This window comes from Pieris napi, chromosome 13 (assembly GCF_905475465.1).
Source record: "Pieris napi chromosome 13, ilPieNapi1.2, whole genome shotgun sequence".
NCBI lineage: Eukaryota > Metazoa > Arthropoda > Insecta > Lepidoptera > Pieridae > Pieris > Pieris napi.
This window is the reverse complement of record NC_062246.1, coordinates 6,137,668-6,163,288: the sequence shown is the minus strand read 5'-3', so window position 1 is coordinate 6,163,288 and position 25,621 is coordinate 6,137,668. Positions and strand designations below refer to the sequence as shown.

Genomic DNA, 25,621 nt, shown 5'->3' with positions numbered 1-25,621 from the left:
ACCGTGGACATTCACACTTTCAGAAGGCTCACCGGTGCAAGTGCATTGGCGGCCTATATTCATTTAATAAAACCTTGAGTTACCTGATCATTGATATCGTATCATATCTATCATTATATATCATTCTGAATTTCTATTTTTTTCCTATCGGCTAAATATTATAACACATTACAATATGAATTAAATTTATCATTTTCGTATTTTGTCTTAATTATCTTATTCCGTTTTATTGTTCACGTTCTGTGAATTTGCCTTTATTCTGTCGATATCATATAAGCTCTACTACCTGACCACTGCACAAACGCATCAGAACTTAGCCGGAAAGCACGCACGAACAATGTTTAACGTCAAATTGTATAATAAATCAAATGGTCTACAGAAGACTAGTGCATTGTTGATTCTAGAAGAATATATGAATATAATCAATTGGAAAATAGACTCTATGATTCTAGACATTGGTTGTGGCGATGGGAGTTTGACATCAAAAATATTTAAAGAATTAATTCCTACTTGCAAGACCATGACAGGCAGTGACATAAGTGAAGATATGATACGATTCGCAAAAGAACACTATGCTTCGGAACGTATTGATTTCACTACCCTAAACATAGAGGGAGAGCTGCCCGATCAACTAAGGAACCGTTTCCACCATGCCATTTCCTTTTTTGCTTTAAACTGGTGTCATCGTAAAGAGTAAGTACATCGCAATTATAATTTTTAATGTATGGTACGTGCTACACGGCATCTATCTTTTTTTTATAAGTATAAAGAGTTTCTGTTTAAGGCATCATAGCATATTCTGATCCCATTAGTTATTTACGGTGCTCTCAATTAAAATTTCAACGCGGCTCCATAAATTTTCAAGGCACCCTCGATTGAATATAAACCATAAAAACTCTTTGTCTATTCTATCTTCTTCTATCCATACCAACATTGTCTATGTATAAAGGTCACGCCTTCTGCACCTGACACGTTTTAGATTTTTTGGGCGTGTAGGTCACGGTCCTCCCAATGCGCTCTGTGTTTGAGCAGGTTTTTATTAAATTTATTTAATATATAGATATATCATTAAAACAAAATGGACACTTTTAACCTAAAAACGAATCGATATTTACATTGCACTTAAACTTGTATCGCTTTGAGTAAGGTAAGTGGAGGCAAGATGAAAAATGGGGTAAGACAAAAAATCCTCTATAACAACAAGTTTAACGTATTATTTGAGTGCTGGTATTTTTATTAAAACCGCCACATTGCGTCCGCCCAGAGTGCGTGGCGTAAAATCTTCAAGTGATTTAATCTTACCCCGTGTGCTGTAACTTTAATTTCAAGACAGGTGCGACTATTTCATAGGAATATTTAATTATAGTTTTTTGTTCCCATTTGTTACTTATTTACGAAATCACATCAAAATACGGCAATTTTTAGTAATTTAGGAAATATCTCAACTTTCCATCTTTACCCAAAAAAACTGGATAAAATTACGGGGTAAGATAAATATACAAAAGTTTCGATCTAACTCCGTTCCCAAGTGTTTTACAAAAATTCAGTTATTCTCAAACTTTAACTATATAAAAAATGAATATGCAAAGATAAGTAAAAATTAAATAAATTAAAATTCGATTTTAACTATCTTATCTAAGTATCTAAAATTTTACTTTTGCAATTAACCTACCTAAAGTAGGGAAGCCAGTGAACGAACTTAACTCATGTAGGCCGATTAGTCTGCTAACCGTAACGTCAAAACTTTTTGAGTCAGTCCTACAGCACAGATTATTGGAGGAGATTCATCAAAGAGCCATAATCCCGGACCACCAGTTTGGTTTTCGCCAGCAGCATGGCACTGTGGAACAAGTCCATAGAATCTGCTATGTAATAAGGAAGGCACTAGAGATAAAGGAGTACTGCTCCTCTGCCTTCCTAGACGTGCAGCAGGCGTTTGATAGAGTATGGCACAAAGGTCTCTTGTATAAAGTAAAAACTCTTCTACCCTGTACTCTTATCTAACAGAAAGAATATTTCAAGTAAGAGAAGATTGTACATCGCCATTTCACTCAATCAAAGCTGGAGTACCGCAGGGGTCTGTTCTGGGCCCAGTCTTATATACCATTTACACATGTGATTTACCACAAAGCGAACACGTCACATTAGCAACATTCGCAGACGATACTGCTGTACTGGCATGTAGTAATAGCCCAATCGAAGCTTCAGACTTCCTACAGACTGGATTGCAAGAAATTGAAACGTGGCTTTCAAAGTGGAGAATAAAAACTAGTGTGACAAAATCCGTTCATGTAACCTTCACTCTCCGTAGAGGAGACTGTCCGCCAGTAACTCGGTGCAATCAACAACTTCCGCAAGAAAACTGTGTAAAATACTTGGGAATACACCTTGATAGGAGACTCGTATGGAAACAACACATACAGAAGAAGAGAGAAGAAATCAACCTGAAATACAGAGGACTCTACTGGCTTCTTGGCAGAAATTCCAAACTGTCAGTAGATAATAAGCTACTCATCTACGAAATGCTCTTGAAACCAATTTGGACATACGGGATTCAACTATGGGGTTCGGCGTGTGATTGTAACAAGTATCATACAGAGGGTTCAAAATTACATTTTGAAACAAATATCCAACTGTCCGTGGTTTATAAAAACATCGGAGATTCATGAGCACCTCAAAATCAGGACTGTCAAAGAGGAGATCAAGACCTGGAGTATAAAATACAGAAAAAGGCTAGAAATGCATCCTAATAAGCTTGCCACGCAACTAACCATACCGGACCTAATAAATAGGCTTAAAAGGCGACAAATCCTAAGTCTTGATAGACACGGTTGAAAGAGAGGAGCAGTCTCGATGGAGATTTTGCTCTGAACGTCTAACAGCTCTCAACACATCTGCTGATAGTCTAGCTGACTGATTGCAAGATAAAGACAAAAAAAAAAAAGGAGTATACTTAGGAATTATAAGATATTTTTACGTTTTGTGTCATCATATAATTTTTTCGTAATATTATCGATTATACGCAAGCTGAGGTAGCAGGAGATACTGGGAATTTGTATGAGATACACTTCTGTCACGCGGATTTACTACTCTGTAACGTACTTTTGACATTGAAGATATCCAATATACATGTTATTTAATCATGCACAGCCATTATGCGTATAGTACAGTGCATGTTGAAATACAATTAAGAAAAAATAATAGTAATTTCCTTGTTTTTTTTTCACTGATTGGTTGAGACAACTTATTGTAAGTCCGTTTCAAAGTAGGGAAAATAAGTAAATAAAAAAATAAAGATACATCTTCAATATAGGGTAAAGATGAACCTGTTGTATCTCTGCTACCTGTATCTTTGTTAAATAAAGGTATTTTTTCACTAAAGTCAGATGTGAGTTTTCAAGTCACTAAAAGCAATGGTCTTAAAACCGTTGACGACATCTCACATTAATTTTAACGATTTTAGAAAAAATTTCAATCTTTCCCCGTCACGTTTTCATCTTTACCCTATATTGAAGACGTATCTTTATTTTTTTATTTACTTATTTTCCCTACTTTGGAACAGATTTAACAATATGTTATTGATATGATAGAAAAGTATAGTTTTTGCTCTATACTAATCAAAGCCATAGATTAATACAGGTTAATATATTTTATGGTTCTACAAGAGGTTCAAAGTTCAAACACACTCATCTCATCAAAAAACCGTTTAACCTTCAAACCACTTACCTTATATTAAAATGAATCTTTTGGAATATAGCAAATAGGTTTCAATAATTTAATTAGTGTTTCGAAATGATATATGTTTATCTTGAGTGCAAAAAAACACAATAAGTATTCATTCAATTATAACTTATTACGGTAATTTTTAAATATTAAAAGCTATTGTTATCAAGATAATACTTTATTATAACACAATAGGAAGTACCTTAATTTAATTTGCATTTTATAATGTCCTATTCCAATTTTCTCACGCTTTTTCTCTCTTATACCTCACGCGTCACCTCATGCTCCGCAATAACAAATCATTAAAAATACAATAAATAAATATTCGCGAATTTGGAGTGCAATAATATCCGCTCCAAATTCGTAGTTATTAGTGCTTAAAGTATCAGTGCAAGTGCGTGCGATGGATTCATTAGTATAATTTTGGTTTCGGCGGTCGCTCTCAAATCAGTCGTGAAGCAGTCATTTTATGATTTGGCATTCTGATAAACAATAAAATACAAGCTCCCACCTTTTCAGCATGCCAAATCATAAAATGACTGCTTCACGACTGATTTGAGAGCGACCGCCGATGCGAAAACCGCTGTGTGAGTTCGAAAAGTGAGTTACAGAATCGCAGGGCAGATATTCGCATAATTCACCGTATACAATATTGCGTAATTAAACAGTGTAAATGCTTAACTTAAAACTCGAACTATTGTACGATCGGTTTCCAGTGCGGCCAAATTAATTGTTACTATTGTCTTTTGTTTTTTTTTCTCTGTCTAGTGCTAGAATAGCGAAAAATCATTTCATTTCTAACTACAACTATGGAAGGGCAAATCAAAATTCTGTGGGAAAAGATAAAAGAGGAGCTTCAAATTGAAACAGTGACAATAACACAAAATGTTACTAAATATATTTTTGAAACTATAAACGAAAAAGAAACATAAATTAAGTATTGACTAGACGGCTCATTGGTCTAGTTGTTAGTACCCCTGACTGCGGATCCATGGGTCCCGGGTTCGATCCCCGGCTAAGACAAACATCGATGTGATAAGCATTTGGTGTTGTGCTTAGGTCTTGAGTGTTTAAATATGTATTTATAAGTCTATCTATCTATAATATGTATGTATATCCGTTGCCTAGTACGCATAACACAAGCTTCACCAGCTTAGCATGGGACTAGGTCAATTGGTGTGAATTGTCCAATAAAAAAAAATAAAAAAAAATTACACCTTATCAATACAAAATTATCAATTATTTATGTGCATTTCTAAGGTTAAATTTTTATCTCTAAAACCCTTGTCGCACTTTACTGACGCGGTTAGTAGGATGCGTTCATATAACATTACCAAAGACTGTATTTTTCTTTTTCAAGTGCGCAAGTTATATCTATTCATCTTTTACTTATATCTTCCTAGTTATATTTAATATACATTATTTACAAATTTCTTAACCTGCACCTATGTAGTAATATTATAAGTAATTAAAAATTAATAAAAAGAAAATTAAAATAAGATTAAAAACTCGGTCAAAGGTAAATTCCACTTTGGTACCAAGAAGTTCTCATAGCTTTTGTTAGATAATTCGTTAGTCAAGATAATTTTCTATACTCTATATAGCATATTCCAATTTTGGCGCCATAAATTAGATTAAATAAAGTCGAATAATGTTGTTCCTAATTACGTAATAAAAATCTTATTTAGTTCATTCTGGAGGTTATGTTTTTGTTAAAAATGGATTTAAAGTAAAGTCTAAACCCATTGTGGTTGGATCTTGTCATTGTATGTTTTACATCTATATTTTATATTCGCACACCTCATAAACAATACGACGGTGACTCGACCTAAAATTATATTTATTTAAAATTTCGGCTGATATATAAATTTCGCTAATGTATTTATTTTTTATGTTGATTTTACAGAACTGCGTTCCAGAACATATACGATATCCTTAGGGATGATGGAAGTGGTTTCGTGATTATCGCAGAAAAAACATCATTATACGATGCATACAGGTCCCTTGCTAAAGCCGAAAAATGGAAGCCATGGGTTACTGACGTTGAAAGATATATATCTCCATACCATGACAATCAAGTAAATACAACATAATTTCATTCACTCTAGCAAAGGCTAATGATTATTTTTTAATAAAAAAATATGAATTAACAAAAATTCTTGAAGTCGTGTTAATTTCTATTATTATATAGTTTAATTATCTACCGATTAAATGAAATAAAAACGTAAATACCCGAACGCAATCTACAAGCTTCAAATAACTGTGTTAAAAATATACTCTTTTCAGGATTCTCTTAAAGAATTGCATCAATTATTAGGAAAAATTGGATTTACTATAACAAAATCAGAAGACAAGATTATATTTCACGAGTACGGAAATCTAGAGAATTTAAAAGGTAGGTTTTGTCGTCGAATGGGAAAAGAGACACACACACACTAATATATTCGAGAACATTTTTATCAACTTTAGACTTAAGCAAGTACTAGCAAACATAAGCCACGAATGTACTAACTGATTCCTCTGCGCTGAAACAGCCTCTGCACAAGGGGCTGTCTGTCGTGCCTAGGACAAAAAGATGTTTATTAAGTAGACAATGACCCGTAATTGTCCCTAGCATTGTTTTAAGATTGGTTCTATTTAAGTTTAGTAGTCGCTTTGTCAGTTGCGGGTTGCTGGCAGAGCCTAGGCAGACTCTATTAGTGCTGATCACTTTTGTGTGCCAAACAAATGTAGTTTCACAGTGCTACACCTACTGTGTATATATATTATGGAATTGGCCACTCAAATGATCAATGAGCAGAATTCTCTTAACTTATTAATTAGAACTTACGTTTTAATTTGACGTGTTCCTTGCTATTTGTCCTAAGTTTCTCTAGGTTCAAATAAAAATTGATCAATCCTTAATATTATTTATGATAAGAACAATTTAATCAATGTTATAAAATGCGCCTAAAACATGCATCCGTAAAGGGTTACATAAGTTATTTCCTCATTTTAGTCTTTGGGGAAATTCAAATAAATAAAGGTTCAATTATTTTCAGATGGAATAATGTCTGTGGTGCCTTTCAAGATCCCGGATGAGTTATATGACGATTTTTTTATAGACTTAAGTCAAGAAATGCAGATGTTTGACACTGAAAAGTACAAGCACAAAAAATCAACAAACGATTTTGTCCTTATCGTGAAAATGCTTGTTTTGTATGTCGAAAAAAAGTAATAAAATCTGGATTCGTTTTTATAGCAATATTAATTGTTCTGAAATAGAAACGTAACATACAATTATTGAAATATAAATACACAAACATATATTCTATATACCTCTTCTCTTCTTATATTTTGTTAAATAGTGTCTAGTTTAACCAATTGTTGAAGTAGCAATGGAACCTGTGGGTTCGATTCCCGTAGAAATAACGAACACAAGCAAAAATGTATCATGTAGTCAACAGGTTAATAAGAAAACCAATAATAAATAAAACATAATTTAAAATACTACTTTTCTCCATGAAATTTAGTGTTACATTACTTGTACCCTGCAAAGTGTGATCAAATATAATATTTTTTTAATGTTATGCGTAATGAATACACCAATTATTAATATTATTTTGTGGATAAGTATAGAGAACTTACGAAGTTAATTTGGAATTTTAAATTTAATATTTAAAAATGGGAAATTAATAATATTAGTTAGACAGACGGTCAATAATAATTGTTAAGCTATATCTGCTTGTAGAATACAAAAATATACTGATTAAAACAAATCAATAAAGGGTAAAACAAGAGTTTTTTATTTATAATTTATCTGAAGGCTTGGTCACCATCGCCGCCTTCACCAAACGCCATCAGATATATTATTACTGACCTAATTTAAAATCATCGATATAATAATATTTCAGTTATTAAAAAAAAGGATGCGTGTACTTATGTACGCGCGTAAGAAGTTATACTTCTTTAGCATTATTAAAAATAGTTTTTGATTGCATGCAAATAATCATTTACAATTAAATAATCAAAGACTGGAAAAGGAGTCATTATAGTCAATAAAGTTCAGTTTACATTTGAAAAATCTAATAAATAAATATTTATTATTATTCTCTTACATTAAGTGTAACATAAATTCTATTATTATTCAAATGTTGTTTTTAAATTATGTCCAATGCCGTAGCATCTTCCGTGGGCAACTTCATCCTGTTAATTTTGTGTCACGGTGCGCGCGCATTGTAAAATTTCACTCTCATCAATTTTTCATAACGCGCCTAAAGAAGTATAACTTCAAAAACCTTTTCGATAACAAAACTTCGGACATTAAATTGCTTTTTATACAACCACAGCAAACTTTTGTTTTCATTTTGTAAACCCAGACTTACCTGTAATAAAACGGAATAAGGTATTTATTCGAGTGTTTTATTTATTTAAATTGTACTGTTCATTATCTAGATTCTATAAACGCTTCCTTCCTAGACAGAATTAATTAAACAATGAATAAAATTAATAAAATCTAAGAAGATGGGTTCTTTTTCCATTGTCTCCAACACATTGATGACGCACATCGTAATCGTTACGAGTCACACAATTTACCACTAAACTGATATGTTAAACATTTCCAAAAGCGTGGACTTAGTAGCAATATAATTACCTCATCAAAGTTTTAACCAAAATATCAATTATTGTTAGTTTGGCAAAATAATCATCACTGAAGAAAAATGATGGTCCGATATGTTTTCTTGTTGTTTCCGTGAAATACACGGTTTTATTATAGCTTGCCTGAAACCAATATAACATGTATGATATTCATAATTTATGTAATTAGATTTTAAAATAAGTATCCAACAGGTCTAGTACTAAAGTGAGACGAACGGCAAAGTATCTGAAACGATGAATTTTGGTATACTTTATGAGATCATTTGAATAAATGTAGTAATTAACTAAATTTTACGCTTAGATTCCAGTAGCTACTAAATCCTAATTATATAATAATTTACATCCGAAATGCTAAAAACCATTTTGTTTATTGAATAACATTTTGACTGTTATTTAAAATATTGTTATTTGCTCTGTTAGTATACATTATCTATATGGATTATGAAGCGTAGGTACTTAAAAGAATGTCAAAAATGCCAATTCTTTTTTCTAAGATACAGAATCTAAAATTTGTGGTATTTGTCTATGTTTTAAACGTTAGACAAATACCATGTAAATACAATAAGTGGCACTTTATGTAAAAACATATTTTTGATATATGACTTGTAAAATATTGTTACGAACTAGGGGATCGGATAGAAAACGCCGTAGATCTCTTCAAGTGTTTATTTTTAAATAAATCAACGAGAAATTTGCTTACACTAAACAGCCGGAAATGAAGCGCACTTCATTCCATCAGAAAATGATTTTAATTAAAATGACCACTCGTCTACACATGTTCTGAAACTGTCAAAAAAATGTTTCCGTCTCCTGAAAACGAGAGTTACAATTTTCTATACGTGATGTGTGTGTGTTTCTCCTTGTCTATCACAAGTCTCTTAAGTCTATACTATCTACGTATATAATCTGTAAGATACACAATGAGTTATCTGTGGTAGTGAACATTTGAAAGAATTGAATCGACATTGCCATTCAAATTCAAAAACAGGAAAAATAAAAATAGATTTTAACGTCCGATAATGAAACGCGGAAAAGTACGTATTTGGTTAATATATCTTCAAAATGTGTGCTAATTATGCACATCCGTATTTCGCTTACCTTCTGCAATAAATATTTTGTCACAATAATGTATAACATGCCCAAAAAATACTGTTAAATTTAACAATAATAGATATCCAAATATGTAAATAAATCGGTTAAAACACAAGACACGCACTAGCCCTGAACTCAAACGTTCAGTTCAATATTGAATATTAAAATAAAATTTTTGTAATTATGCAACTGTGATACATTTGCACAAAAATTACAAGACAAGAATAAACTTCAAGCTGTATGAATGTTCACAAATCTTTTCCTATTACAGACCAAATCAGATGTGACCATCGAAAAAGCGAAATCTGACACGACGACTGTCGGAGAAGTTTACATACCCCCTCTCGATGTTCTAAGTATACGCATCTTAGGACTTCGCCTACCAGACGAAAATCCTAAGAAATTCGCTATCAAAGTCGTATTTTATGATCAACTTTTAATTTCGGCTATCATAACATCAGTAGGGCACAGAGATAATGCTAAAGAAAGGACCCTAGCGAAGGGTTTTATGAATTATGACCCTTCTGACTATGAAAAAATGTGTACATTTGCTGATAATGCTTTGACAAGTGAGAGACACTTTTTTAACGTCATTTAAAACCTTGATATGTATTTATTTTCTCAAAATGTATTTTTTAGTTAAAATCCAGTCTTTAGAAAATATAGAAATGCAAATGGTATACGATAAGACAGCAGAAGAAAATGGCACGCAAGATCAAGAGCCAAAAGTAGCAGTGAAGCCAAAATTAGATATATTTTGCTGTAATATTAATATTCTGTCAGTTTTTACAGGTTAGTATCTATCTATCTCTGAATAGGTGTATCCACACGCAAAGTCCCAGGGGATTAAGAATTCAAAAAAGACGACAGAAGACGAAACGATGAGCGCATCAAAGAGACGCACTTTGATGCGATTGGTCAAACGGAAATATGGCGCGTGTCTGTGATTGGATCACAGGCTACAGATGTTTAAATTATAAACAAACGAAACACGCCTTTTGTCATGTTATTTTAATCCAGTACATCTACTATGATTTACTGACTAATCTTAGGTTTGAGTTCTTCGAATATTCATCCTTGACAGTTTACGTCATAGTTAATAAATAAGCGAGCTCTTTTCATCATGTATTTGAAACTAGTACTGCCCTGCGATTCTGTAACTCACTTTTCGAACTCACACAGCGGTTTTCGCATCGGCGGTCGCTCTCAAATCAGTCGTGAAGCAGTCATTTTATGATTTGGCATTCTGATAAACAATAAACTACAAGCTCCCACCTTTTCAGAATGCCAAATCATAAAATGACTGCTTCACGACTGATTTGAGAGCAACGGCCGATGCGACAACCGCAGTGTGAGTTACAGAATCGCAGGGCAGGACTGTTGTTATCCATACATAAAATAGGAACTTTAAAATCTGACGTTTATATTTAATTGTTTACAATAAGTGTCCTACGAATTATATTGTAACGGCAAAATTAAGTGATTACTTCTAGGAAAAAATAAACTATACTTAAGACAAAGGCTGCAGCCAATGATTGAGCCACGAGCGAGTCAAGCAAAGAGTTGGGACAATTTACCCTTAGTTACACTCGAAATATCTGCATTTCGTAATCCCGCTAATATAAAACACCACCAATTGTTAAAAGATGCTAATTTCATGACATTCACTCTCATCGGATGCTTCAATATGCACGTACCTTATGATGATGAACTTGTGTACACAGCAGCCACCAAGATGCCAATATATAATGACCAGGTACCTCAGAGCTGCATAAAAATTTAATATTATAAACAAGTTAGGTGGCTAGATTAATTACAGGCGCAGAATTTTTCCATTTCCAAGTACATGGACCACAAACTCTAGCGTTGCATGCTGTACATATACAATACAAAAAAAAATATGTGTGTGTGTTTGTGTATTATGCTTATTGTATTCAGACAACATTATCAAGTAAATAATGTCAGGAATTCATGTTTATATCCCATTTTATTTCAACTATATTGTTGTTAGTTGAAATGTTGTTAAAACGTTTCTCGTTCCTTAAAACAAATCTAAACTTCAACTAAGATGTAGCAGATTTTATGTGCTCAAACAAAATATGACAACTAAACTAAGCGAAATACAAACAGAATAATCAATATTAATATTAATAATACATGAAATGTCGTTAAATATTAAAACAGGCGTTTTCTATTTGTAATATTACTTTATCGAAAAAACTATGTATTTCTAAATTATTACGGTATAAATCTCGTATTATACTTTTTCATTACTACAGGCAAGAGGGTTTCGTGATACATATTAAGTGATACCGCGCCGCCTAAGACACCCGCATAAGCAATAGGCTCGCACGTGCGTTCTCCTTCTTTTAAGAATCGTGACGGTCTTTCTTGAAGAAATCTAAAGTCGAATTAGTTTGGAAATTCCACATAGTGGTGGTGATACGCACTATAATATTCTTCGTATGATTTCTAACATAGTGTAGGGACAAAGTCATGACATAGTGAAAAAAAATATTATGCAGATTACTATTTCATTTAACCTAAAACCTAAGGGTTACGTTAGGAGGCGACATCGACAGCCGTTACTATTTGGACCCTAAGCGAAAACATTAATTAATTTCATAGATCAACAGACCCTTTAAATTGTCCGCTGATTGAACTAATAGCTCTAAACTTTAAACATGACAAATAGGTTGTGACAAAATTCACCTATCGTTAATCACACTAGGGAATCCCTGTGTTGTGGGTAACTTGATAACATTCCGTGGTACATGTTACATGTTTAAAACAGTTTTGTGAGAAAATGTAGTTCTAGTGGTACAACGAATCGAACAAGTCCCATCTATGGTGTATGTATTGTTTTGTATCTAAAATATAAAATTCTCGTGTCGCGGTGTTTGTGGTTAAACTCTTCCGAAACGGCTCGACCGATTCTCATGAAATTTTGTGTGCATATTGGGTATGTCTGAGAATCGGCCAACATCTATTTTTCATCCCCCTAAATATATTTTTTTTATTTTTAGATATTTTTTCTGTTTGTATTTTTTTATGATACAACATTAAAAAATACATACAACCCCTAACTTTCACCCCTCTACGGTCAATCCCTATTTTTTATTATAAATGATATACATGGCAAAACGACGTTTGCCCGGTCAGCTAGTATAATATAAACGTAAATAGTTGCCGCATTAGGGTGGCCACAATGGTAACTTATGTTATTAAATTAAATAAAAACATATATTTCAGAATTGCAACCTCTACACATTTAATCAGGGAAACAGAATTGCCAAAAGATCAAATACCTTAAATTTTTTTTCTGACTGGGAAAGTTTAAGACTTGGAGACGAGTACTTCACTGAGGGTGATGAAAAGTTCACAGCCTCACTTGGCGATTTTCAAAATGAAGACAAGCTTGATTTGAAATATTATGTGGAAGAGGGATCGAATTTGCGTAATTATATTTTATTTTTGCATTAATTTTTATTTAAGCTTATTAGTCCAGTCAGTCAAGACAATTAATTCATTATAATTCCAAAAGTTTTCAAATTTTGATGTAAGGTCGGGAGTGGTATTAAAACAAACTATAAAATTTTGCAACCTGCTCTGCGGTCCGGAACATTGTTAAAAATAAGTTTTGGTCGTGAAAAAAATTCCAAAAGTTCTGCAAACTTGGGGAAGTTTTCGATATAATATTTCATATCACGTATAAAATGTGCAACCAACCTAAGTGTACGGAACATTTTTTGTTATTAAAAATTAATGTTTTTCTTTATTAAACTGAAGGAAAACGTTCCAAAAGTTCTGCAAATTTGACAGATATATCGAAAATAAAATAAATAACAAAAAATGTTCCGTACACTTAGGTTGGTTGCAAATTTTATACGTGATATGAAATATTATATCGAAAACTTCCCCAAGTTTGCAGAACTTTTGGAATTTTTTTCACGACCATACAGCAAAAATTAATTTAATTGCAATTTTAACAATGTTCCGGACTGCGGACAAGGTTGCAAAATGAGATTTATGGTCGTCCCAATGTACCATTCACTTGACCGAAGTTTGAAAACTTTTGGAATTATTATCAAATTTTCGATTTCGAATGTCTATAATGACTGGTCTATATGAATATAGAGTAGGGTTGGCGTAGTGGCTTAAGTGTGATGTCATGGGTTGTATCCCCGGCGTAGACCAATGGATTTTCGTTCTATATGCGTGTCTAACAGACAGAAACTGATCACCAATTTGTCTTTGAGATAAAAAGATATCAGAGAAACGAATGCACTCTGAAGCGTTGTACACAGGATTATTATTATTAATATTGTTTACACTTACACGCACAAGAGAGATATTATTTGACTATACTGTTTCCATCCAAAGACTGACAAATCCAGATACTTGATAGGGTTTTGTTGACTTATCGTTTGACGATTTAAAATATAATGTTATAATTTTTAAAGTATACCACATCTACAGTATATGTTTAAAGCTATCTCTAAAAACATGACAATTATGGTGAACATAGATGTTACAAAATTTAAAAAATATATATAAATACAGTTTTTTAAATTTACACGATAGATTTTATCGCAAGCCAAGAATTTTTTTTGAAAAAAATTGATAAAATGATTGAAATAATGCAACAGATGTGTGTCCTCGATAATAGGATAGATAGGATAGATCGTGCACAAACACTAAACGATAAACTAAGAGTGATATACAGTATTTTTTACATCAATGTCATTAGCTGATTTTAGTAAAATATCGAGCTAATGGCACTTTTTTGCGAACGTTTAAAAAAGACTATTCAACAACATCACAAGTATAGAGTTACCTATATACTTGTTGGATAATATTTCAATCTAATTTTGCTTAAATGTATATTGTATATATGTATGTATATAGGTACATGTCCGTAAATTTCTCGAAAAATTCTGTTCGGTTTAAATATTCCGCAATTTTTAATTTGTCTAATCGAAATCGGTTCATTACGTTTCGATATGAGTATTTGTATCAGATATTATTATAAGGTCTTATTCTAAATTTCTTTTACTGTATAATTTTGATATTTCAGATAAGACCGTTTGGAAATCCTTTCACAAAACCTTAATACTGAAGGAAACTGAAAAATGGTTGTCGAGTCATTTGAGGCGATACAAATGGCCCCTTGAAGTACACATGTATGGGGAAAATAATAGCGGATACAGCTTTATGGGATTCATTGATTTGTTCACGCTTCTGTATCCTGGAGGTGATCTTTTCTTTTGTTCATCGTGAAATATTGTATATATATCTCTATATAATATATTTCTTCTAAATTGACCAAATAACTAGAAGGGTATCGTTCTAGGTTTTTTTATTTATCACATACAGCCACATCACAAATTTTCTACATCTAAATCTATGACAATTACGGCAAGCATAAGATTTACAAACAAAAACATAACATTTCCAAAAAAAGAGAATAAACAAAATTATTTATACTTATCCTAATAATTACAAATTTAAAGATACTATTTCGCACCTCACTAGGCTTTTTAAAAGGTATTGTTGATTATGTACGGTTCCTTAAGCGCCAAATACTTATAACCTATATATATATAGTAGTATATGTATAGTATATACATACTTCGGGGAAACAAACACAACTAGATAAACAATATTATTAACTGAACGACACTTTTAAAAAAGTAATAAATACGTATATAATATGACTTTAATAATTGGCTATTGTAATATATGTATTATATTATGTACAAAACATAGGTAATATAAACTTTTATGTTCTTTATTCAGAAACAAAAGCCCGTATAGCAGTACCACTTCATTGGGCAAACTCGGAGCTTATAATGGAGAAGTGTGGCTGCGATTTCCTTCTACCGCCAAGCGACAAGTGTCCTTCGTCCTTCATTAGCGTCCAGAAATCTAGCAAGTAAGTTTTTACATCTTATCACCTTTAAGGTGGTGTTTTCAGTTATGTAAGCGTATGTAAATATTTAATCAAGAAATGGGAAAACAGATTTTTTAATAGATTATATATTAGTAAGGAACGGACGCAATATATTATAAGAACTGAACATGGCCGCTAACGCACAGCACGCTTCCGACGTTTTAAATAATATTTTATTGATGTTGCTTATGCTTGGATTTTGGTAATGGCAGGTTCTTACTAAATGTACTGTACTAATGGTACTTCTTACATTATCATGGGTACATTTAATTTTCCTTTCCTATCCTATTCCTACTACTATTTCTAATTATTAACCTCATCGTCATCTTCATATAATTTTAAGAGCTGTGTCATAAATATTTTTGAAGTTATACTTCTTTTGGCGCGTTAAGGAAAAATTACGATGCGCGCGCACACCGTCACAAAAAACCGACACCCTGAAGTTAGTTATAGTCAACATTTTAGTATTTTCTATTGTTAGTGTCATCGTCTACAAACGTAGAATAAAATGTTTGAAAAGATTTTTATCTTGTTACGCCAAAGAAGTATAACTTGCGTGTACACACTTTTTTATAAATAACATTTTCCATATTCGTCAATGCTTAAGACTATATTTATTAAAGATGTATCAAACTTTAACAAGAGTTCAGTCCGAAAGCTTAAAATACTAACAGGCTTGAACGTTTAGAGCAACCACTGCATCGAATCAAACAAGCCCAAACCCAAGTACTTCAAGGACGCTAGGCAGACCTACTGGTAGTGACGAAAATCCCGCTTTTGTCCTTTTGGAAATTAAATTGGCGAGGCCTTTTAAAGAAGCCGTTATTCCAGCACATATCTCTCAGTAAGTTCTTTAACTTTTCCCAATTAACCTCCAAGATAGTATTAGAAATAGATAGGCGAAGTTAAAATGCTACGTCATCATAGATTCGCATTTTTTTTCTTTTTTTTTATGGCTCTGGCACGATTTGTGCATTAGCCAGCGTCAAGTATAGGATTTTTTATAATTCGTGCTTGTCTTTAGAATTTCGACCGTGTCCTTGTTAAGCACTCGCCCGCACAACCCTCCCAAAGGCCGAGAACAAATTTAAATTAAATTAAAACTTGCCATCGAACCGGGAATCGAACCCGGTACCCCTCACCTAGCTGCCACTTAATAAGACCACTAGGCTATGAGGCCCCTAGATTCAACTTATCCTGAACATTTTGTGTCACGTGACTGACGTATAAAAATCAATGCTTTTATTATGGATTTTTGATTAATTATTGTTATTCTAAGTACAGCTAAGATTGACTTTCACTGTATACAGTGAAAACGGCGCCGTTTAGTTAAAAGGCTAGACTGTTAACTGAACTAGTTGGCTGCGACATATATAAGGTGCCTGTTAATATATATATGGTATTTTTTAAAGGTTTTCAAAGCTATATCTCGCGGCAGTTTTCTAAGCCTATCGAATTACGTTTCTTTTTTTGATAAGGCTTGTGCCATCCAGCCTCAAATTTTGTAATTACCACGAGAGTTACAGGTTTCAATGATTTGTCAATTTACTTTCAATTTCTATGCTAAAACTTACTTTATGAATTAAAATCACAAATGATCATGAATATAATACGTGAAATACTTTTAAATACACAAGACAATTTATATCTACATCCGCGGAACCTGTAGATAATATTCTTGCTATTAAGTATACTTACAATTATTTATATTTGTAACTAAGTTTGCTACTTTTGTGTAACAGGTCAGAAATAAATAAAATGCTTAGTGGCTTTGAGGCAATACCGAGCAAGAGGGAATGTTCTAGTAGGGGTCAAACGGATAAGAATTGGCTGTCAACTGTAAAATTGGCAAATACCTCTTTACGACGCGTGCCGTACTTTGGTAATCATTTTTATTTAATAAGTATGTATTTTAAAATTCGCATTAGTATTCAAAAGGTGCGTTTTAGAATAGATGGATTAGATTATTTCGTATAGAAAAGTTTATATACCTATTATAGAAGACGTAAAAAGAGAAAGACCATCTTACGCGAATGTGGGTTCCACCATTTCACCACCACGCTGTATGCAAAAGCTACCTTCATAGCTGATTAAACTATTAATTCACCTACGGAGAACTTTCTTATACCTAATGCTTTCAAACGAAAGATTATTAGATTTTTAAAGGCCAGTGACTTTATACTCTACAGTATGAGGGAGTACTTAATGTCATACTAGTGATAAATAAGTTGTAATTAATTATATTTTGACATTTTGCATGCCAATTGTCAATATATTCGTTATATTTGCAGGTGTAACAGATATTTGCCTTATGAATCGACAGTTAGCTGGTACAAGAACTCGTCTAGAAATCCTAACATCGTTTTGGCAAGACGCCGCCATATATGTGAACAATAATTTTGTTATCAACAATTTTCTTGACACCGATGAAAAGCTAGAAGTGAGTATTAAGTACTAGTGACTTCAACTCCTTAAGACCATTCAGTTATTATTTATTAGGGCAGAAGCGATTTTTAGGTATCACTGTCAGGGGGAAAGTGTTGTGTCCCGCGATGCGCAAACTTCCCTCCCCCCCCCCCACTCCCTTGTTTAATGCTCAAGAATCAAATGCTTGCCGGTATCTGTATCATTGATTTCATTAATACGCTACTCTTATAAAAAGTGCTATCAACTGATTTACATATTTGATGTGATATTGCACCTTAACTCACAGTGAACGCACTGTTAATGAATAAAAATACTCACTATGTAGGATATTTGTAGGAAATGACTATGATGGCCCATTCGTGTCTTATGCGTATGTCCAGCGATTATCTTATCAATAAAGACCATCGCCAAGAATTGGAACCCACCCTCAGAGCGGCCAGGAATGCACGTCAGCTCAAAGATATTAAGCATGCAGCAAACCTTTATTTGCAGGTAACTTTCAATAGCCATAAATAAGCTATTTAAATGTCCATTATATAATAGTTATATGTTTCCTATATAAGGATAACACGATTTAAGAGTTCATTTAGAGTTATCAGTTACATACTAAAGTTATTTAGATATCAGTGAGTTCGCCTAAATTTCATCGGAGGCTGAATAGGTTGCCTTTTTTGTGCTTGCGAATCCGAAGTTTACTTATTGGTAACACTAATGCACCCTTCAGCCCTACTCTATCAATAGACGCTAAAGATTATAGAGTCTGGCTAATGAATAAAGATAATTGAATTATTTGAAAACTTTCGGATGGCAACACAGAATGTCATTAAATATCTTAGGTTAGTGTGATTTATTGTCTTGATACTTCATGCAATTACTCATTTTTATTTCTATTATATATTTTTCCGAATAGTTAACAGGTATAATAGCCTAAACTTTGTTTTATTTCATAGAATATTTCGTTAGTTTCGCAGGATTTGATTATTCTGAAAAAGACGTGTTTTATAATAAATATAGTTTTAGTTTTCCATTAAATGCTAGTCATTTTAAGTATCAATAGTAAAAGACTAAATACGTATAGTAATTAAATGTTAAAAATAATAAAATAAAATCAAGTATCAAGTAAGTTTAATCCACAAAATATACCATACTATTTTTTTTTAATTTGCCGCGCTTTTTCGTTATCTTCTTTCATTAGCCAGACTCTATTAAATTCTTAACTCCTTATGAATTTCGTCCACAGACTGTTGTGAAAGCTCCCACCGAGCCAGACCTTTGGCGGGAACTGTCAACCTGCCTCAAAGATATTGACATAAATGCGGCTAATGTCTGTATCAATAAGTCTATCCTTCTTAATCCTCGACATCCTTTAAGGTAGATATTTTAATGCAATCCTTTATCAGGTTTATAAATCAAATAGCTGTTAGCTACTTGGTTCTACCAAGGATTTAAATGTTAAGTTTTGCGTTTTTTTTTTCGAAATATACCAGCTTACAGACTACGCTACTTAAAGGTAAATTCAGACGAATTCAACATTATCTACTTATTGCATTGTAATTCATGAACAAGCAATTCATGAGCAATATTAGCTTTTAGTTCTTATTTGATTATATTTTTTTATTATTATATTTTAGATAAGTTTGGTAATTGTATGAATTAGTTTTTTTTAGTTGATTTGGTGACGCACTTCTTTCACTTTAACCTTAGTATTATTTTATATCCTTAGTAGGGTTGCCTGGAAGAGATCGCTTGTTAGCGCCACGGCCGCCCGTTGTATCCCTAATAGTTTATGGTATTTGTTTTTATTTGTATATAAAAAATACTGAAAATTATAGTGAGTTGTAAAATACGCTTTGCGTCTACAAAGTGAACATTTCCTAAAACTAACAATATAATCTTACAAATTAAGATCAGTATCATTAATACCTTATGTAAGCATGTAAATCGTATCAACGTAAATAGGTTTTATATTTCAGTCTATTATCCAAAGCCTGCATGATTTTCAACGAAGACCCAGATGACGCTGAACCATTCTTTGTCTCGATGCTCTGTCTTCATCCGTTTTACAAAGTTCTATGGGTTGCTGCCAGTGCTTATTATTGGCACAGAGAACTATTTCACATATCTACAGAAATTATTAACTACGTACGAAGGTTTGTTCTAAGTAAAGGGAGACTAAGTTTTTGTAATGACATACCTCTTAAACTAAATGCGTCATTTATAATGCGTAAGGTGAAAAATAGCAACATGAGATGAAACTAACCTAAACATTACCATAATAAATAATGGACATGCCTTTGAGCTCGCTCCGGATGGAATAAATTGAATAAGTGACTAAAATCATCACTTTATAATATAAAATGTGTGTCTGTGGCTAAGGTTTTTGTTATACATAGTAGTAAACTATTCAAGGGAAACGGTAGAAGAACACCAGTCATGGGCACTACCATGCTTTTTTGGTGGTTATGCCATTAAATTGTAGCTTATGCGAAACGTTGGTACTTTCGATACAGCGCCATCTGTTAGAATTGTGACTGTCAAATAATATACAAATAATTTGCAATAAAATAATATTTCGGGCATAAATTAAGATGTAAGCTATCCTATCTTTTAAGTTAGATCAAACTGCACACGGTGTGCAAATTTGATTGAAATCGGTTAAGTAGTTTAGGGAGTCCATAGCGGACAAACAACGTGACCCGTAATTTATACCTATATATTAAGATTAAAATACAATACAGAATAGAGGCAGAAGGGCTGGCGGAAGACTTGCCTTACCCGCGTGCCTGGGAAAGAGAACTGGGTGATTGGTGGGACCAGACACCACTCCTACCGGGGACGAATCGGTATTATGATGCTGCCGATCTTCTTTTACGTATTCGAGCAATACCCGTGAGTTATGATTGATGCATGTATACAATTAAACTGTATAGGTTAACCAAAAAGGTTAGACAAAAAATCTATGAACAATAAATTCTGTAATTTTAAAGCATGCTATTGCTGCTTAATTGCAATAGGTTGGTACGTAGGGTACGTATTTGATAAGTACGAAGGAAGTCAAGATTGGAGATGTGTTGAGCTACAAGCCGACGTAGATAGTAATTACTATAATTCATGGCAACTAAAAATAAAAAATGTATATAATTTACTAATAATTTTGATAATAAATCTAAGATGCAGATTAACTTTAAGCGTTCGGTACTCTAGTACCTACCTATTAGAACCCAAAACTCACGTAACAAAAGAAAGTTAAAGTAAAGATATGAAATATGTTCTAGCAACTTCGCAATGATTAAATCTTGTATTTTTCCTTAGATTATATGCCATATAGACAGAATGTTCGATATATTTATTTGTATTACAACATTGATGGTCTATTACTTTGTCTTCGATGTGACTAAGCAATAGAAGCGATGTATATTGTTGTGGTTTTAAATCATAATCACAAAACATTTTTCAAACTTTTTACAGTTTAAGGATATGAAAACCTGGCGTCATTTACGTCGTTCATTTTTAATCTTGAGTTACTAATCACCAAGTATGTCGAATGCACTCAAAAATTCATAAATATAAATTAAGTAAAACGTCAAAACATACAACCTACTACTTAAATGTGTCAAGCCTGATGTCCGGCGTTCTTCAGCTGGGTTTTTCTTTGCACAATGAATACCCGCACGGTGAATCATCATCTTGGATGTAAAAATCGACGACGTTGAGGATTACTTACCTGTCTATAAAAGAAATATAGTAAAAGCTTCTGATACGATAACCCACAGTTGTAAAGACACTTAATTATCATATTCCAATAAATGACATTCCAATAATATTTTTTAATTATGATTAGTTAGCAGAGGTATGCCTCGCACGTGCATTGACGGAAGACGGTGAATCTCCGGTTTACCAACACTTGCTAGCTCTTTGCACACGTCTACGCAAGGATGTCGATACCGCACTTTGCCATTTACAATACGCTATTGGAAAGTATGGAGATGTTAGTTTTACAAAATTTTTACGAAATAGCTTGTAATGAGTTTTGGTAGAAGAATGTGAAGTATCTTGTCTTGTACTTTTTTGCATCTGTTACAGAAATAGCTAAACGATCATTATCGTGTGCCTTCTAAGCCACACTTATTAATTCGACCGGAATCGAACCCTCTACTAAGTACCTAAAACATGTTTCCTTAAAAAAAGAATTCATATTTCGCTCAATAGGTAGGTAAACTATTTGCGAATTTTCGAAAGGGAGTGTCATCACAATAAACGTGCCTACTAAGCCACACTTTTTGACTCGACAAGGATCGAACCCACTACTAAGTACATAGTGTAATAATATACTTGAGGTAATTTTAATTCTACACTTCGATGAGGATATATCTAAATATTTCCTTAAAAAATGAGTTCATATTTCGCTCAATAGGTAAACTATTTGCGAAGTCTCGAAAGGGAGTGTCATCACAGTAAATGTGCCTACTAAGCCACACTTATTGACTCGACAGGAATCGAACCCACTACTAAGTACATAGTGTAATATACTTGAGGTAATTTTACTTTTACACTTCGATGAGGATATATTTCCTTAAAAAATGAGTTCATATTTCGCTCAATAGGTAAACTATTTGCGAAGTCTCGAAAGGGAGTGTCATCACAGTAAATGTGCCTACTAAGCCACACTTATTGACTCGACAGGAATCGAACCCACTACTAAGTACATAGTGTAATATACTTGAGGTAATTTTACTTTTACACTTCGATGAGGATATATTTCCTTAAAATATGAGTTCATATTTCGCTCAATAGGTAAACTATTTGCGAAGTCTCGAAGGGGAGTGTCATCACAGGAAAAAGGATTTCGCAAAATCCAAAGAGAGTTTTGAGAAGGCTGGCAGCTGTCTGGGTGCTTACAGGTACTGACTACTGTATTGTAATACAGACACGTTCTATTAAAAATATATTTCCTTGCAAATATTCCGAACACTTCATCGATGTAAATGCAAGATTATTTAATACTTTAAATATTTGTTTGTAACCCAATTTTATTAGTTATACAACACAAGAATATTATTAATAAAATTACCTGTATTTTTATTTGAAACTACGAATGAAAATACCCATTTCTTCAGTATTCTTCTATCGCTACCGCGTCGTGAGTCCCAACGTATAAGAGCAATGTTGACGGATCTCATACGTCGACAGCCCAGCGCGTACGCATGGATGAGCCTAGCCGACGACTGGGTGACGGTAAATAAGATACCTATCTTGATTTAGTGTGTTCATACGATTTGTCGTGTACTGTTTTAGCTACTCATGCATCTTTTTAACTTTATATTTACTCCATAATCGTACATACAGATTTTTGAAGTTATACTTCTTTAGGCGCGTTATGAAAAATTTATGAGAGTAAAATTTTACGAGGCGCGCGCACCGTGACATAAAATTAACAGGCACGCACGCCGCCTCTGTTCACTGTGTATTTACATTTATACATTTATAATATTTATCCACATGCTTTGAGTTTCTACATTTAACACGTGTTTTCATTATACAAGTGCGAATTTTATATGTGCGTCTGAATTATAATCAGAAGTGATTTAAATTGAATATTTAAATCAATACTAATTAATATTATAAAATAATAATAAATATAATATTAATAAATATTTATTTATTTAATTTTTAAAATGTAAACTGAACTTTATTGACTATAATGACTCCTTTTCCAGTCTTTGATTATTTAATTGTAATTAATTATTTGCATGCAATCAAAAACTATTTTTAATAATGCCAAAGAAGTATAACTTCTTACGCGCGTACATAAGTACAAGCACCCTTTTTTTTATGAATCTGACTCGTCCTAACCAGAGTTAACTTGGTTTTATATAAAATGTATATGAAAAGTTATTTTAGTTCGTCACAAAAGGTTATCAATGTTTATTGCAATCCCCACAGCGTAGCAGCGTAGGTGAAGGTGGCGACGCGGGCGCAACCGACGAGCAGGCTACGGCGATCTCTTGTGCTATTGCCTGTGCGTGCCAGGCACTGAAACTGGACAGACAGGCGGGTCGTGCCTGGGCACTTCTAGCTAATACTGTTAAACCAAGCGCACGAAGGCTGCATTGTGAGAATATGGCGATATTGGTAAGAATCTGGTTAAAAATAGTAAGTTTCACTTTGTATGGCTCGGAATAATAGGTTAAAATCTATGATTTTTACAGAGCATTCTAAAACATTTGGCACCACTTTTCGTAATAATAAGCTGATGAAACAGACAAAAATTAATACTTAATTTTAACTAAGACTTTTTGCAGCCAACGATTATAAGGGTCAATACACAAACGACCCTATAATTGGCTTCTTTACAAGCCAAGCTATTAATGTTTTTATTATTAATTAATAATATATACATATCAGTCCGTATCACTTTACAATAATTGGTATATTAAATGTAACAGGATTGCCATTGATTTTTCATTTTCAGTGTGGATACAGCAAGCAGCCGGGAGAGAAGAAAAATTACGCGAGCGAGTCAAAACAGTCACTCTGTTACCGCATTGGAAAATCACTTCGTGAATGTGTATGCGATATGTGTGAAAATTTGACTCTGTAAACTCCTTGTCTATTGATGTCAAAAAAAATAAAGTAGATATCACAAAATCTACCATTCATTCATTGATTTAGATTATTTAAGAATTTTGAAGAATTGCACTAATTTAAGTGAAGAGCCAAAATTAGGATTTCATTATTTTAGCTGTTCGAGTTATAATGTATTGAGCTCATAACGTTAGCGTCATTTGCAAATAAATCAGCGTTTGTCCGAAATTACGTTTCGCTCCGTAAAATTATTCTACAGAAGTCATCTTATTTAAAACAAGATTATTTATCATAAAATAAAAGTACAGCAAAACTAGTCATAATTATAGGTAATTGGTATATAGTTTTGTGTGTCCGAATTTGACCACTAAGTGCAGGATCATTTTAGACCTGGATTTCCATCACAGCCGGATGTAATTTAACAAATAGATATATTCTATGTAATGAAGTGCTTCAAATCGCTAAAATATTCCTGGTCGTCAATATTTATACACCTGAAATTTAAAAACCTGGCTTACCAGTGATGGTTTTCATCCATGGTGGAGGGTTTCAATTTGGAAGCAATGCAAAATATCTCGCACAAAAGGATATAATAGTAGTAAGTATTAACAATAGACTCGGATCGTTTGGATTTTTATGTCTAAACAAAAAGATTATCTGGTGTTAAAATTATTACCTAATATGGCCAAAGACAGTCGACTATATGACCACTGCTTGGACGAATTTCTTTAAAACTGGATAAGTAGAATCAAGACAATTATTTCATGTTCCGATTAAATTGACTTACTCGAAACTTCTCACATTTTAAATTTTATGACTATATATAAATTAAATTGACTTATAAGCAGTTTTGCCCTGGTGGCTTCAGTGTGCGACTCGGAGGTCGTGCGTTCGATCCCGGCTATGTCTTTCTATGTGCGCATTTAAATTTAACTCGATAAGGAAGGAAAACATCGTGAGGAAACCGGCTTGCCTTAGACCCAAAAAAGTCGACGGTGTGTGTCAGAAACGCCTGTCAATCTAATAGGCTATTAGATTGACGAATGATCATGAAACAGATTCAGAAATCTGAGGCTGATTTATCTTATTTTTTATTTATATATCATTATCATAAATTGCTCTAAGATCTTTAAAAATGCATAAATCTCTCTTTACTAAAACATTATCATTTTTATTTCTAAGCTAAATTTTATGAAAGGAAAA

General features: G+C 33.0%; 2 protein-coding genes across 4 annotated transcripts in view; both read left to right on the top strand.

Annotated features, from left to right (window-relative positions):
- LOC125055340 (juvenile hormone acid O-methyltransferase-like) overlaps positions 1-7,601 on the top strand; it is a 32,032-nt gene extending 24,431 nt beyond the window's left edge. Inside the window, exons 1-4 of one of the 2 annotated variants that reach the window (XM_047657775.1) lie at positions 313-693; positions 5,630-5,801; positions 6,010-6,118; positions 6,765-7,601. In XM_047657775.1, coding sequence (XP_047513731.1) covers positions 338-693; positions 5,630-5,801; positions 6,010-6,118; positions 6,765-6,940 — 813 coding nt within the window. In that variant the 5' untranslated portion in view covers positions 313-337 and the 3' untranslated portion in view covers positions 6,941-7,601. Of the gene's footprint in view, positions 1-312; positions 694-5,629; positions 5,802-6,009; positions 6,119-6,764 lie in introns of those variants that run through there. The other variant, XM_047657776.1, reaches the window with a different exon arrangement.
- A 2,273-nt stretch (positions 7,602-9,874) lies between these two features.
- On the top strand, positions 9,875-24,492 carry LOC125055630. 2 transcript variants are annotated; one of them, XM_047658099.1, is made up of 17 exons: positions 9,875-10,022; positions 10,093-10,245; positions 10,947-11,209; positions 12,706-12,910; positions 14,531-14,707; positions 15,253-15,388; positions 17,149-17,288; positions 17,698-17,846; positions 18,170-18,325; positions 19,074-19,204; positions 19,807-19,983; positions 20,572-20,722; positions 21,675-21,821; positions 22,628-22,734; positions 22,951-23,068; positions 23,777-23,965; positions 24,306-24,492. In XM_047658099.1, exons 1-17 carry the CDS (start codon positions 9,962-9,964, stop codon positions 24,432-24,434), a joined length of 2,589 nt encoding a protein of 862 aa, XP_047514055.1. In that variant the 5' UTR covers positions 9,875-9,961; the 3' UTR covers positions 24,435-24,492. The 2 variants fall into 2 exon arrangements, with proteins under 2 accessions (XP_047514055.1, XP_047514056.1); XM_047658100.1 differs by lacking the exons at positions 22,951-23,068; positions 23,777-23,965; positions 24,306-24,492 and adding an exon at positions 16,095-16,250 and having other exon boundaries at positions 22,628-22,856.
- Positions 24,493-25,621: the final 1,129 nt, after the last annotated feature.

Coding starts and splice junctions, on each gene's coding strand:
- LOC125055630 (XM_047658099.1), top strand. CDS start 9,962: ATGAATTATGACCCTTCTGACTATGAAAAAATGTGTACATTTGCTGAT. Junction 21,822..22,627: donor CTATTGGAAAGTATGGAGAT/GTTAGTTTTACA, acceptor TTCGCTCAATAG/GTAAACTATTTGCGAAGTCT. Junction 22,735..22,950: donor AGCTGTCTGGGTGCTTACAG/GTACTGACTACT, acceptor CCATTTCTTCAG/TATTCTTCTATCGCTACCGC.